The 13,856-nt window shown below is 51.9% G+C and overlaps 1 protein-coding gene across 2 annotated transcripts in view; it reads right to left on the reverse strand.

The window, feature by feature from the left end:
• Positions 1-2,756: 2,756 nt before the first annotated feature.
• PTP4A3 (protein tyrosine phosphatase 4A3) overlaps positions 2,757-13,856 on the reverse strand; it is a 42,225-nt gene continuing 31,125 nt past the window's right edge. For both annotated transcript variants that reach the window (XM_085053671.1, XM_085053672.1), the window contains exons 2-6: positions 12,970-13,794; positions 11,568-11,660; positions 8,186-8,316; positions 7,780-7,854; positions 2,757-7,310 (exon numbers count right to left, since the gene is read on the reverse strand). In XM_085053671.1, coding sequence (XP_084909797.1) covers positions 7,193-7,310; positions 7,780-7,854; positions 8,186-8,316; positions 11,568-11,660; positions 12,970-13,074 — 522 coding nt within the window. In that variant the 5' untranslated portion in view covers positions 13,075-13,794 and the 3' untranslated portion in view covers positions 2,757-7,192. The remainder of the gene's footprint in view (positions 7,311-7,779; positions 7,855-8,185; positions 8,317-11,567; positions 11,661-12,969; positions 13,795-13,856) is intronic.

Consider the following 13,856-nt stretch of genomic DNA (forward strand, 5'->3'; position numbering starts at 1 on the left):
AGTTTTTTCCATTTTTTTTTTTTTTTAAGGATGAGCTGACGAAGCTCCAGGTGGCTGTTTGGCAGTCACGCTTTTCTCCTCGGTTGCTGACGCCGACAGCGAGTGACTCAGCCCTTTCCCGGCTCCCCGCAAGCCTCTTCTCCTCCTGCCACTCAAATTTTCTCTCTCTCCGATGGTTAAAGCAAATTCTGCCCCGAGAATTACTAAAATAATTCTGCGAGCGGCTCAGGCAGGGCAGCACTGCTCCTTGCTGTGGTCGTGGCATGGAGCAGGGATTTGCAGGAGCTCCTTTCTGAACTGCGGGGGTTTTCCTGTGAACCCAGGCAGAGTTTCTCCTTCCCCTCCTTGTTCTGTTCCCAGGGAAAGCTCCCAGGGCAAAACCCACCCCTGGTGATCCGCCTTCTTGTACCTGTGCCAAGCAGTGCCTAATTCCCCACTTGACTTTTCAGCTATATTTGTTGCAAACATTTTAATTTTCTTCCCAACCCAAGAGCTGCCCTACATTTTCATCCCTACGAGCATGGGAGTTTCCAGATACTGCAGCTCAAGCAGGGTAGCACCTCCCACCCTCCAGTACCTCCTGCCCATACCCATGGGGTCCCCTGGGGGAAGCTGAGACCTTCACCCTGCCCAGCTGATGGTGCAAGATTCCCTGGGCACTGAGGGAAGTGGGAAGACCCTTTCAGGCAGCAGGATGTCCTCAGGTGGAGGTGTTGCAAAAGGGCTGATCCCAAGCAGGTTGATAGGAGCAGTGGTGAGAGCTGTGCTGTGCCTGGGAAGAGCCAGTGTTGGCCATGGCAGCCAGCAGCAGTCCGAAATAATCAAAGGTTTCGTCATGGTTCAGAATGTACCAAGGCAGCTCTCAGAAAACATTTTATAATCCAACCTTATTAGCCTGGACTGTGGCTGGTCTAGACTTTACTGAAGACCCTGCAGCCTTTGCCTCCTTACTCTGCAGAGAGCTGGCTTGCTGAGGTGGGTTAGGAACATGGTCAGGGGGAGCTGTGAGCAATGGGTCATCTCCCAAAGCTTTGGGTGCCTCCAGCATGGATGTCTGTGTGAGCTGAGAGTTCTGGGGGTCCCTCTGTGGTGGTGGAGCTCTGAAAGTGTCTGTGACACTCTGAGATCAGTCTCTCCTGAATCTACAGTGTTTTCCCTTGATCTCTGCTGACTGGAAAGGGATGAAACCAAGCTGTGGACATCCACCTTGAGCTGGTGTGGATCTCACACCAGGACTGAAGGTACTGTAATATGGGGCTGTGTTGGGGCTTGCAGGTATCAACATCCTCTGCTGAGAACGGGTTAAGGCACTGTGGGACATGGCACCAGTTGGGAAGAGATCAGAGAATCACAGAATATAATCAGAGAATTATTTGAGTTGGAAGGGACCTTAAGCATCATGCAGTTCTACCCCTGACCCCACCATGGGAAGGGACGCCTTTCACCCAACCAGGTTGCTCCAAGCCCTGTCCAGCCTGGCCTTGAACACTTCCAGGGATGAGACATCCACAGCTTCTCTGGGCAGATCCCTGTGAGTGGCCAACTCAGACTTTTCCAGAAACCCCTAATGAACTTTCATAGTACTCCTCTTAGGGAGGGCAGGAACTTGTGCATGGAGCCTAACACAGAGAGCTGGGATCTGGCCTGCAAAGGGGTGCACATTTTTGGGTGACAGAGAGCAAAGAGGAATGCAGCAGGTAGGAGCCAGCATGTACAGGCAGGAGGGCAGGTGGGTGTTTCTCCAGCACACATGCTGTGTTCAGCAGTCCCCCTGGCCCTCCTGGTTGAGAGGAGAGGCAGCAATTAGGCTGATTGAAGGCCCAGTTGGTTCTTGCACAAGGAGGAGGCAGTGCCCCTTGCAGCTGCGGTTCAAAGCCTGCAGGAGATAAGGATCTGCCGTGCTGAGTGCTTGGGAAGTGCTGGGGGAATCCAAGGACAGCTCTGGCCACACCACCCTGCTTCACCTCTATCTTCTTCCAAGCTGGCATCAGGCTTAAAAGCCTTCCTGAGCCTACAGCAGCACAAGGGGAGTTTCCTCCCCTCCCTTCCACACAACTGTGTAATTACTTGGGAGCTCACAAAATTTTGTGTCACCTTTCCTTGCTTACCAGCTTGTTTATGCAAACTCCAACTCCGCAGCCTCCATGGACAATCTGGTCTTTGCCTTCTTTGGTCATGGGGAGCAGAGTTAAAAACTCAACTGATTTCATGAGCAGATCAGGTGGGGTGTGTGTGATGTCTCCTCTGGGTGTATTCCAGGGTGTTCAATCACGGTTAGCCATGCTCTACTGGATATAAAATCACAGAATGGTTTGGGTTGGAAGGAACCTTCAAGATCATCGAGTTCCAACTGCCCCACAATGGGCAGGGACACCTTCCCCTAGATCAAGCTGTTCCAAGTCCCATTCAACCTGGTCTTCAACACTTCCAGGGATGGGGCAGCCACAGTTTCTCTGGGCAACCTGTGCCAGGGCCTCACCATCCTCACAGGGAAGAATTCCTTCCCAATAAGCAATCTCAACTCACCCTCTGCCAGTTTGAAGCCATTCCCTCTTGTCCTGGCACTCCAGACCCTTGAAAACGTCTCTCTCCAGCTCTCTTGCAGCACTGGAAGGTGCTCTAAGCTCTTCCTGATGCTCTCTTTTCTAGCCTGAATAACTCCCCCTGTGCACTTCCACCCTTGGCCAGAGTTCAGCTCTGCCTTTGCCTCCCACATCCTGATAACTCCCATTACCAGCACCAGGCACACAGGGATGTACAAAACAGTGAACGCTTTTTATTTCGATGCTGGAGTGTAACCACCGTAATTTCATAAAACTCAAAAAAAACAAACAAAAAAGTGATTACTGAAGGCATACATTTTTTTTTTCCTTTTTACACAAGACATTAAGTAAACAGACAAGTTTCTTTTTAAAAAGGTTATAAAGTGTCAAGATCCTATACCTCATCTGCATATTCAAAGTGATGCTGTCTGTTACAAAAAGCATTGGGTACAATAATTTAGCTATGGCTCAGACCAAAAAAAAACCCAACAAAAACCAATTAAAAAAAAAAAAGTCATATGGGCTTAATCTACATACTACTATGGTCACCCAGGGGGTTAAAAAGGAAAATATGCAGTGCTTTGTTGCACAGAAAGGAACAGCAGGGAAGTGGAGAGTTCATTGGGAGATCACCGTCTGAAGGGAAGCAGCGGAACGCCCCCTCCCTGGGAATGTCTGCAAGAGCCTGGCCCAGGACCCCCCCAGTGTGCCAAGAAAGTCTCAAAGAGCCACATTTGTCTCCCACCAGACAGAATCCCATCCAAACCCACCCGCCAAGCTGCACCTACCCAGCGTGCTGGCAGCAAATAAGATACAAGACCTTGGAAACTGCATGGAAGTCACGAAATCTCCCTGTGCGCTTTCCCGCTGGGACTAATAAAAACCAAACAAACCCAGTGAAAAAAAAAAAGGAAACGACTCGTTCTGTTGTGAATAGAGCCAGACTCTGCTTTCTCGGGAAATCTGTTCCTCATAAACCTCTGAAGCTCCCAGCCCAAGCACCACAGTGTCAGCCTTACTGCAAGACTCGTAATGTGAATCTACAAATGCTGTCTTTAAATGTGCGTCACCAGGACTTTCTTAAATGAAGAGCTCGACATTTGTGACAGCCACATTTCCTGCCTTCCTATCATCCCACCCCCTCCACGTGCTCCATCTGACTGGAAAACAAAGACCAGAGGGATATATGAGGGCATACGTGTGACGTGTGCCACTGGTGAGAGGACACAGCTACGAATTCCTGCTCAGATTTATTCCCTCACACGAGGCTCAGCCATGACTGACTCCTGGAAAAGGCTACAGGCTCTTGGTTTGATGCTTGGGGCATCTCTGCTTTGCCATCCCTTGGGCCTCCAAAGTTCTTGCACCAATTTGGAGCCTTGTCCCTGCAAACAGTGGAAGGATGGTGGCTTTCCATGGAGGGTGAGGAGATGGATAGGGGTGAGAAATCATAGAACCCAGTTTGAGCCTTTGCTTGTGGAGAAGAGGGCAGGATGAGGTGGTTGGTTTGTAAACAAAGCCATGGGGCTGTCTGTTCCCTGTAACACCTGCCAGGACACGATGGAAACAATTGGAGCAGTGAGAGCATTGGCAAATACATCGTATTTTTACTGCTCTCCTTTCATCTTGGCATCTGAGGTGAAACAAGGATTAGTGCACAAGGAGAGGACCCCAAGACCAGCCCAAACCATAAGCCCTTGACTGCTTAGGCCTCGCTCTGGTGCTGTGTCTCCTGAGCTTCAACTTTCCCTCTTGCCCAACTGTCTCAAGACTTCTGCCTTGAGCTCTTTGAGATTCCTAACACAAATCCCCCTTGGAAGACACCTCAGTTTCCCCAGCCTGTTGCTTCTGTAACCCTCTCTAGGCCAAAACATTGAGCAGCAGGTACCTCAGAGGAAGGAGCCTGAGTCCATAGCAAAAAAATCCCAAATACTTGGGAGTCAAACCCAGAGAAACCTTGAAGGCAGCCCTCCATGCAAGGGCTGCAGCTCCTGGGCTGCCAAGATGTCCTTCCCATGGAAGCAGCACATTTTAGGGTTAGGGGGGAGATATCCATGAAAAAAAAAATTAGGACAATTAAAGCAGCATGATTTGTTGGTTTTTTTTTTTTTTTTTTTCAGTGACTCATAAACTGAAGAATATCAAGATGCCACTCTGTCAGCCAGAGGATTTGGCCACATGGCCTGTCAAGGACTGCTTTTATACCAGAAGCTCCCTATTGTTAAGGTGATTGGGTTGATGCTACATCAAGCGAAGCCTGTCCCCGTCATGTTCCCCCCAAACCAGCCCCCCAGGCTGAGTGAACTCTTGCTCAGGAGTGGCCAAAGGAGGCTGAATTCAAAGCCCTCTGTCCCCAGCCTGACTCCAGCTCAAAGGCATCATGCTGAATCCCAGGACCACTTGCCCTGGGCAGTGATGCTGCCATGAGCATGGGTGAGGAAAACTCATCTTGCCAGGACAGAAACATCTTCAAGCCTATAGAGCAACAGTTCCCACAAGGAAGGGCATGAGATCATGAGGCCTCCTGGCTAGGAGGGATTGGGGCTGTCACCACCACAATGCTGAGCCACCTCCTATGTCCCTGGGGATGAAGCAGCACCTGTTTTAGCAGCAGGAGGACAGACCCAAGCAGGAAGGAGATGGTGATCCACCCAGCAGAGTGCTCTAATACAGGGTCAGTTTTATCAGCTCAGTTCCACACTATTCCCAACCAACACAGACCCTCTGACCACTGCTGCCTTCTCCATCAGTCATGGAAACCAGAAGCCTAGGATAGGGCAGGAGAAACCCAAGGGACTGAGGGCTGTCCCACACTGTGGAGGCTTGGACAGCCCAGGGTGTGTGGTATGACAACTCCAGGGCCACAGCTTTTCCCAAAGGATGGCCATCCCTGCCTTGCAGTGGGGCTGGCCCACATAGGGACAGAAGAAGTGCTGGAAACAGCTCCAAACATCTCCTCTGCCCACCCATGTAGTGGTACAAAGCTGTCCCTTACCCTCCTACAGGTACTGAACATGTCTAACTAGCCTTCCTCACCACCTGTCCCAAGGGATGAACCCCCTGAAGCAAATGTCTCTGGACATCTACGTTTTGGAAGGCACAGAAACCTTTGGAGATACCCAACACAGGGCACTGAAAGCATCTCAAGGTGGGCAGCCTAAAACCCCAAGAGGTGGATGACAAACCCTCGTCCCAACAACTGTGACCCTATGCAGCTGAGGGGTGAGCAGCACTGAGTCCAAAGGACACCTGGAGCATCCCCTGGGCCACATGTGTGTCCTGGTGACAGCAGATGGCAGCCAGCTGTGACCCACTCTGGGTGACCATGGGCTCTGCTGGGCAGTGATGGGAGAAAGAAAGGCCAGAGGATGTGCGGAAGACAAACAGGGTATTTTTTTAAAGTTTTTTTTTTCCTTTAATTAGCAAATTTCTTTTTATCCTTGTTAAAAGAAAAAACACCCCCACACCCCCTACGTGCCCACTGCTCCAGCTGCTGCAAGCGTTCAAAGGCAGAAAGTTGAGAGATGTTTAATGTCCCAGCGCAGGGGCAGCTCTGAGCTCACCCCACCAGGGCGTGTGCTGGGGGTGCCAGGCGCCTCAGTACAGATAAGGAAAAGGCAGGTGCAAAATTAGGTGATGTGCTCTTGCCAGGAACACCCAAAATCCCCTAGGTGAGCTGCAGCCCAGCCCCTCAGCCAGCAAAGGCAGTAGTGGAGGACATGGATGTGCCTTGAAAGGCACACTGTGTCTCCAGGGCACTGCAGCCAGAACTGGGGTTTGTGCCACAGCTCAGGGATGGGGACACGACAGCAGAGGACTCACCACCTGGGCACTGAATTTAGAAGCTATAAATAAGAGCACCCCACATTTTGGGGGGACTCAGGGCTGACCCAGCATCCCAGCAAAGCTGAGTGCCTCAAAGCCTGCCGTGGTCCCCGAGGTTCCCAGCAGCTCTGCCTCCACTGCAGCAAGTCTCCAAGGAGCCCCATCTGCAGCATCCCATCGAGGCAACAGGAAGGTGGTGAGGTGACAGAGGGCCCAGGAGAAAGGGAATGGTGCTGTGGGTCTTAGCTCAGCCCTTCCCGTGGTCACAAAGCCAGCACTGAGCGAAGAGCTCCTGTCACCTCTCCCAGTTATCACCACCTTCCCCCGAAACCACTGTGGCATCCCCACCTCCATCCCCGCTGCTGCAGCCCTTATTTATGGGGAAGAGGTGGGGAAAGGTTTTTCTGGGGGTGCTCTGACCCTCCTGCACCCCATCCCTTCTCAGCTGGCACAGCCCTGCCTGCATCACCCAAACTAAGCACCCTTTGCCCACCCCTCTCAGTGCAACGGGAGGAGAAAGGGAGGAAGAAGATGGTGATGATGAATGGTCACAGGAGCTCATTGCCTGCTAACACCAAGAGTTAAAGGGCAGTGCTGCCTCCCCTCCTCGGGGGTGCAGCTGGAGACAGCAGCTATTTTTGGGGTTTCCAGCAAGATGAGTGTGCTGTGAGTGCTGGAACACACTGGAGAAGCTCCATGCCCCCAGCCCAGCCCTGGCAGAGAGGTGCGTGGGGAGCACAGGGCTGGGTGAGGAGGTGAGGGGGTGGGATGTGTGCGAGTGCCCGGGGGGTCTGTGCACGGATTTTGGCAAGAGGTCATTGAGGTTACATGATGCAGCATTTGTTCTTGTGGTTATGAGGGTCCTTAAATCGGAGTCTCTGCTTTGGTCGGTATTTTTCCAAGTACGTCAGCTGCTTGCTGTTGATGGCTCCTCTGCGCTTCCTGAGGGGACAGAGAAGGGCCAGAGCAGTCAGAGGTGTGGAATGAGATCCCCCCACTCCAAACCACTCCTGTCAGGGTGCTGAGTCCCCCTGCCTGAAGCAGGAAGGGATTTTGGAGGCTGAAGCTAAGTGCACCCTCCATGGATGGAGACAGGCACTGACTCCAGAGGCTTTCCTCACTCACCCACCCTGGAAATCTCAGGACATGGAGAGCTGGGGAGGAAACATGTGGGGCAGAGGTGAAGTGACTAAAAAAAGCCCCTCGGAGATGCTGCCAGCTGCTGCCCCAGCCTCCTGCAGCCCTGCTGCAAAGGCACAGGGTGCTCCATGCCAGCACCTCCAATTCCCTCTCCCAAAGGAGAGAAAAGCAACCCCCTGGCATCACAAAAAAACCCCTGGGACATGCCAGATCTCTTCATTCCCTCAGAGAGGGACTTTCTGCCCTGACACAAAAACACTGCTCCACTTACTGTCGGATGAACTGGATGGCATCTTCATACTTCATCCCACTCTCGATCAAGGCCAGCGCGACAAGGACAGGAGCGCTGAAAGGCAAAAGCAGTGGCTGTCACTCCCCACTCATACAGCCCAGAGGCTGATATTCATCATTTAAAGTTCAAGGAGAAGCTCAGGTAACAGATCCCCCTATCAGCACCTATTCCCACTAAGGTTTCACAAAACGCTGCGCCAAGTAGAGCTGGGAAAGGGAAGGAGGAGCACAGGGGGTGTCCCTCTCCTGCCTTCACAAGGGGGTGGCAGCTGGGACAAAACCCTGCTCAGAGGGGGACTGGTGAAGGGAAGGAGGAGTGCTGGCACGGTTTTCGCTCTCCTGCATTCACAGAGGGGTGGCAGTTGGGGTGCTGGGCTCAGACTCACCGCCCCAGGCCAGCCACACAGTGCACAGCCACGCAGCAACCAGGGTCCTCGCAGAACTTGGTCTTCAACAGGTTGAGCCAATCTTCCACAATCTTGCTGGGAGGAGGTGCTCCATCATCAAATGGCCAATCCTGCAAGGTTGGGAAGAGAGAAACACTGTCAAGACTCCAGGGGAGAACTCTCAGGGGTTGTTTTTTACTCAGGGTGATGGTGTTTGGGGTCTTGGCAGTGAGGAGTGTGTGAGTGCCAGAATTGGGCTCACAGCACAGCTCTGTGGGGATACTGAGGGTTTTGTGGCATCATCCAGCTTACAGGAATGCCCTGGCTTCTTTTGCTCAGGGTTTGAAGCCATACAAGTCTAGGCCTGGGGTCTTTCCATCTCCTATGGACAGGTTCAGCCTTCAGGAGCACCTGCAGGACCTACAACATGGTCCTCATGATCTCCTGCCTGTGCAGACCAGGATGGCCACCCCCTGCCCCCTCCCCATCCAGATGACCTCACTGAGCTTTGGGCTGATGCCATCCTTTCCCCTGCCAGCTCCTGTCTAATTCCAGCACTTGGGAGCACATTGTAGGGAATTTGAGCAAAGGCGGCTTGAAGATGGTTGAAATCTCAGATTTCAACCTCAGAAATTTCAGTCTCAGAAATTCAGCTTCCTGCTACACATGGAGGGGAAGGGGAACACACAAGTCCCAAAAAAATGGTCTGGGGATCCTCTAACACAGTCCTAGACAGAATCAACGGGAGGGAGATCACTCCAGATGGGGCCCTTTAAATATCATCCTTCAGGAAAGGCTATTAAGGAACAAAGAAAAAAATCCCATCCTTTTCTAAGCTTCATCCTCAAACTTCATGGACACAAAATTGGAGCATGATCAGGAAGTGGGTTGAATGGGTTCTGCATTAGGTACCCCTTGGCCCTGGGCTCAGTTATGAGGGCTAAGTGTCCCAAAGTGGGGATTTCTCTCCCAAAATAGATTTGGCATGGGCAATGCAGCAGTGGGAGAGGGGAACAGGCAGGGCAGCATCACTTGGAGGGGATGTGGCTTGGTGAGCCCCAAAGTGTGGGAGGCACCAGGCCCTAATCCTAGATTTTGAGCAGTGAGTCACTAAGCTGCTGTGCTGGAGTCATCCCTGGTGTGAGATGGCAAAATAAGCTGCTTCACTTCAGTGTTTGAACAGGTGGTGTGATTTCTGTTGGGATTTGATAGGAAAGGAACACACTGGGCTTGAGGGCATTTTTGGTGCTTGAGCAGCACCCCCTGCCCCCCCTGTGCCTGTCCTGCAAGGCCATCTCCTCCCTGCAGCCATGAGTGCAGGTCAGGGGCTCACACCAGGGATGACACAGCACATCACAGAATCATCCCATGATGGAATGGCTTGGGTTGGAAGGGACCTTCAAATACCACCTAGTCCAATCCCCTGTCACAGGCAGGGACATCTACTATCCCAGGCTGCACAAAGTCATATCCAGCGTGGCCTTGAACACTTCCAGGGATGGGGCAGCTAAAACTTCTCTGGACAACCTGTGCCAGTGTCTCACCACTCTTATAAAAACCTTATTCCTTATGTCTCATCTAAACCTGCCCTCTGCCAGATTAAAGCCATTCCCCCTTGTTTTATCACTACATGCCTGTGTAAATAGTCCTCTGCAGCTCTCCTGTGGCCCCTTTAGGGACTGGAAGAGGTTCTAAGGTCTCATCAGAGCCTTCTCTTCTCCAGGCCTATATATAGTCTATATGTAGAATCATAGAATCATTTAGATTGGAAAAGCCCTGTAAGATCATCAAGCCCAACCATTAACCCAGCAGTGCCAAGACCACCACTAAACCATGTCCCCAGGTCACACCTCTACACCTCTTTTAAATCCCTCCAGGGATGGTGACTCCACCACTTCCCTAGGCAGTCTGTTCCAATGCTTGACAACCCTTTCAGTGAAGAAATTTTTCCTGATATCCAATCTAAACCTCCCCTGGAGCAAGTGGAGGTCATTCCCTCCTGTCCTGTTGCTTGTTACCTGTGAGAAGAGACCAACCCCCACCTGGCTACAGCTTCCTTTCAGAGAGATGTAGAGAGGATAAGATCTTCCCTGAGCCTCCTCTTCTCCAGGCTAAACACCCTCAGCTGCTCCTCATGAGATTTGTGCACCAAGACATATTTTTGTCAAATATGTATCAAGATATGTATTAAAAAATATACCAAAAATGTATATACCAAATATACACCATGATACATATAAAATATATATATATAGATGTATTTGATATAATTATATAGGGATGTTTCTGTATCTGCATAGACACATCTTTTTATAGATACCTCCATTACAGATATATCTCTTTATGATTTACCTTATATAGTTTCTGTATGGTTATGGAAGCTTTGATGTAGAAGCTATTTAGTTTCTATACAGTGTCTAACATAGTTTTTCTATCTCCCTATATAAAACATAGCCTAGATATATATCTCTCCACATAAGAGAGATGTAAAGAGGTACATATATCCTAGATATAGATACTCAGACTGGAGTGCTCCAGTTAGAAATGGGGTAAAAGGCAGAATTTGGTGTGTAAGTGAGCACATATGATCTCCAACATATGGATTCTATATGTAGGATACAGCTATCTTTCCAAGACGTATTCTGTAGAGACACATATTGCATCTATATCTGTATCTGCATCTGGAGGATCTGCATCTAGAGAGCCACAGGATTATCCACCTCTACCCCTGAGGATCTAGGATACAGCCTTCTCTCTCTCTAGGATATGCATTATGCAGACAGAGCTACATAAAAAGGTCCTACACACACAGGACCACCCTAGGAGCCACGAGGCACTTCCAAACCCTTCCCTAAATAATGAGCAGAGCCTCACTTCCCAGCTGGAGCTGAACTCCCTGGCAGGGCTATCATGCCTGACATCATCTCCAATTACTTATCAGCCAAGATACAGCCCAGGCAGCTGCCTGCTCTGCCTTTCCCAGCTTGCTGCCTGCTCCCTTTCATCCCCCCCAGCTGCACCAGCCGGCTGCTGGAAGAGAAAAAAAACCCTCCCACCACCCCCCAGGATAAGATAACGCTGGGGGTAATGGGAACCACGCGCATCTTCCACGTGGGATCAGGCGCTCTCATCCCTGGATGGTTTAAAGCCTGAGCAACAGGCAGGGAAGGCAGCTGCCGACTCAGCCGGGTGAGTCACAGTTTCGGCTGCGTGGGCAGCACTTCTCTTTTTAAAGCACCAGCCTCAGCTCAGCTCAGCTCAGCTGGGCTTCCAACTCTGCTCCCGTGTTGGGCTACCAGGCTGTTCAACAGCCCCAAGAGATGAGATATTTCAGGGTGGTGTTGGGGCAGCCCTGCAGGTGCCCATCCTGCTGCTCTCCTACCATGACAGTGATGCCGTCCTTCTCCAGGGGGGTCTTGTCATAGGTCACTTCACACACTCGCACCACCGTGGTGGCACCGTATTTCTTCAGGTCCTGGGGAGGGAAGGAGAAGGAGGGGTCTGAACAGATTCTGCCAGATGCACCCCATTTAACCCCAACACATCCAAGCCCTGTTCCACAAGCCATGTGGAACACCATGGTCCTTAAAACAGTGCTGTGCCCCATCTCTGGACACTCGAGCAAACCCCCCACCGTCCATCCAGGCTCGCAGGCACAAGGAAACATGAAATCCCAGGACACCAAAGCCACGTGGCCACAGCAGAATTTTTAACCAGCATCTTCTTGACTCCTCAGAGTCATGAGTGCCAATGGGGCCATTTATTTTTAAGCCCTGACAGCCACATCAGCAGGGATTTTACTCCCCAGGCAAAGAAACATCCCTGACATGGGTGCAAGTCCTCTGAAGGAGAAATTTGTGCCTGGTGAGGTCACACTCCTGATGCAGAAATGCACAGAGGCAGCTGGGGGGGAGTTGTAGCATGCCCCACCAACTGAGCTCAGCATCTCACAGATGGCTCAGGGGCTCCTTCTCCACCTCGCTGCTGTATCCCATCATCACTCCAACATGCTGCAGGCTCAGGCGTGGGACTTGGGATGCTTCCAGCATGGCTCGTTGCCCAGCGCGAGGATTGCCCCCGGATTACGTGCCCGGTGCACCAGCCTCGCCAGGCACCATGAGATCATCCCCGCCAATGATCCACCTCCTTTGTTCCCCATGTGTGCTCACCAGACCGTGGTGAGCCCCCCACATGCCCAGCAGCCCAGCCAGAAGTCTAAGAGGCTGAAGGAAAGGGGAATTTTTCAGCCTTCGCACTGGTGCGGTCGCCATCGCTTTGCGCACAGCGTGCACGGTATGGGGTGGCTGTCCCCAAATCACAGCCACGTTCCTGTCCCCCTGAGCCAGTGGCACTCACACAGCTGCTGCCAGTGCTGGCTCTTGCAACACCGAGGTCTCCAGCACCACCCAACACACTCTGGGCATTGGAAATATGCTGGGATATTTGGATGAAAAGTTGCTATTGAGGTGCTGGGAGGTGCAGAGCAGGTTTTGTTCACCCATGTGCATCACTCCAGAGCTCTGTGACATGACGTGCTAGTGGAGCTGGCAGGGGATGCAACAGGAACAGGGAAACTCTGCTCCATCTCTTCTGTGCCCAAACATCACACTTGGAGTCCTGAAAATCATCCCATCCCAAAAAGCTGGCAATGATTGGACCCACTGCCCCAGGATGCCATCAGGGGCCGTGGTTCCAAAGAGGATGTGCTGCCCTCTCAGCTACATCAGCTTTTAGCCCCAAAAGATGCAACTGGGCCCTCCAGCCTTCCAGCCTCCCCTCCTTACCTCCAAGAAGGTGTTGAGTGTGGCATTGGTGGGGTTGTGGGTGATGAGGAACCTCATGTTTTTGTAGCAGACCTCCACGGGCGCAGGGCGGTTCATCCGGGCCATGGTGGGACAGTGGGAGGGCGAGGTGGTGCTGACAGTGGTGGTGGGAAAAACCCAAGAAAAGTGTGGCGTGGAGGGGCAAAAAAAAAAAATAAACCAAAACAACCAAAAACCCGACAACACCTCTGCGCTTCAAAAATAAAAATAAAACAGGATCGAGAATTCAATATACAGACGTTGTGCAAATAATCCCAACTCCTGGGAGCGCGCTGGCTTCCTTGACACACCACAAGCCCCCTGAGGGGAAAAACAAGCCAGATGGGGGAAAAAAATAATATTAACGATAATAATAATAATAATAATAATTAAAAAAAAAAAGAAATCCCTTTGCTGTAGTGTTGGCGTCCTCTGCGTGTGTGCGACGGCGAGCGGCTGCCGCCTCCGGTGACGCGCGCTCCCGGGCGCTCTAGAAAGGCCTCTGCATATGGGGGGTGGTGGTGGCGGGAGGGTGACCCCCGTCACGTTACCCCATCGGGGTATGTGGAGTACTTGGGGGCGGCACGGGGGGCCGGGAGCCTACGGGGCGGCGTCGGCGGCGTCGGGCAGCGGCGCCTCGCTGGGGCGATCCATGCACGGGAGCCTTGAATGGTTGAGTCGGAGGGTTGGGATGCTGGGCGAGGCGAGGAGAGGCGGCCGGGGGTTGCTTCACAGGGTGAGCTGCTGGGGGCTGTGGGGCTCACAGCTGCTTCTCAGCACATCCATAAATCCCAGCGGAGAGCAAGGCTGCAGGGGAGGGAAAGTGGTGATGAGAAACGCGGTGATGAGAGTGTTCTCCTCCCCAAGGA

The sequence above is a fragment of the Lichenostomus cassidix genome, chromosome 2 (assembly GCF_008360975.1).
Source record: "Lichenostomus cassidix isolate B80296 chromosome 2, HeHo_3.0, whole genome shotgun sequence".
In the NCBI taxonomy this organism is placed as follows: domain Eukaryota; kingdom Metazoa; phylum Chordata; class Aves; order Passeriformes; family Meliphagidae; genus Lichenostomus; species Lichenostomus cassidix.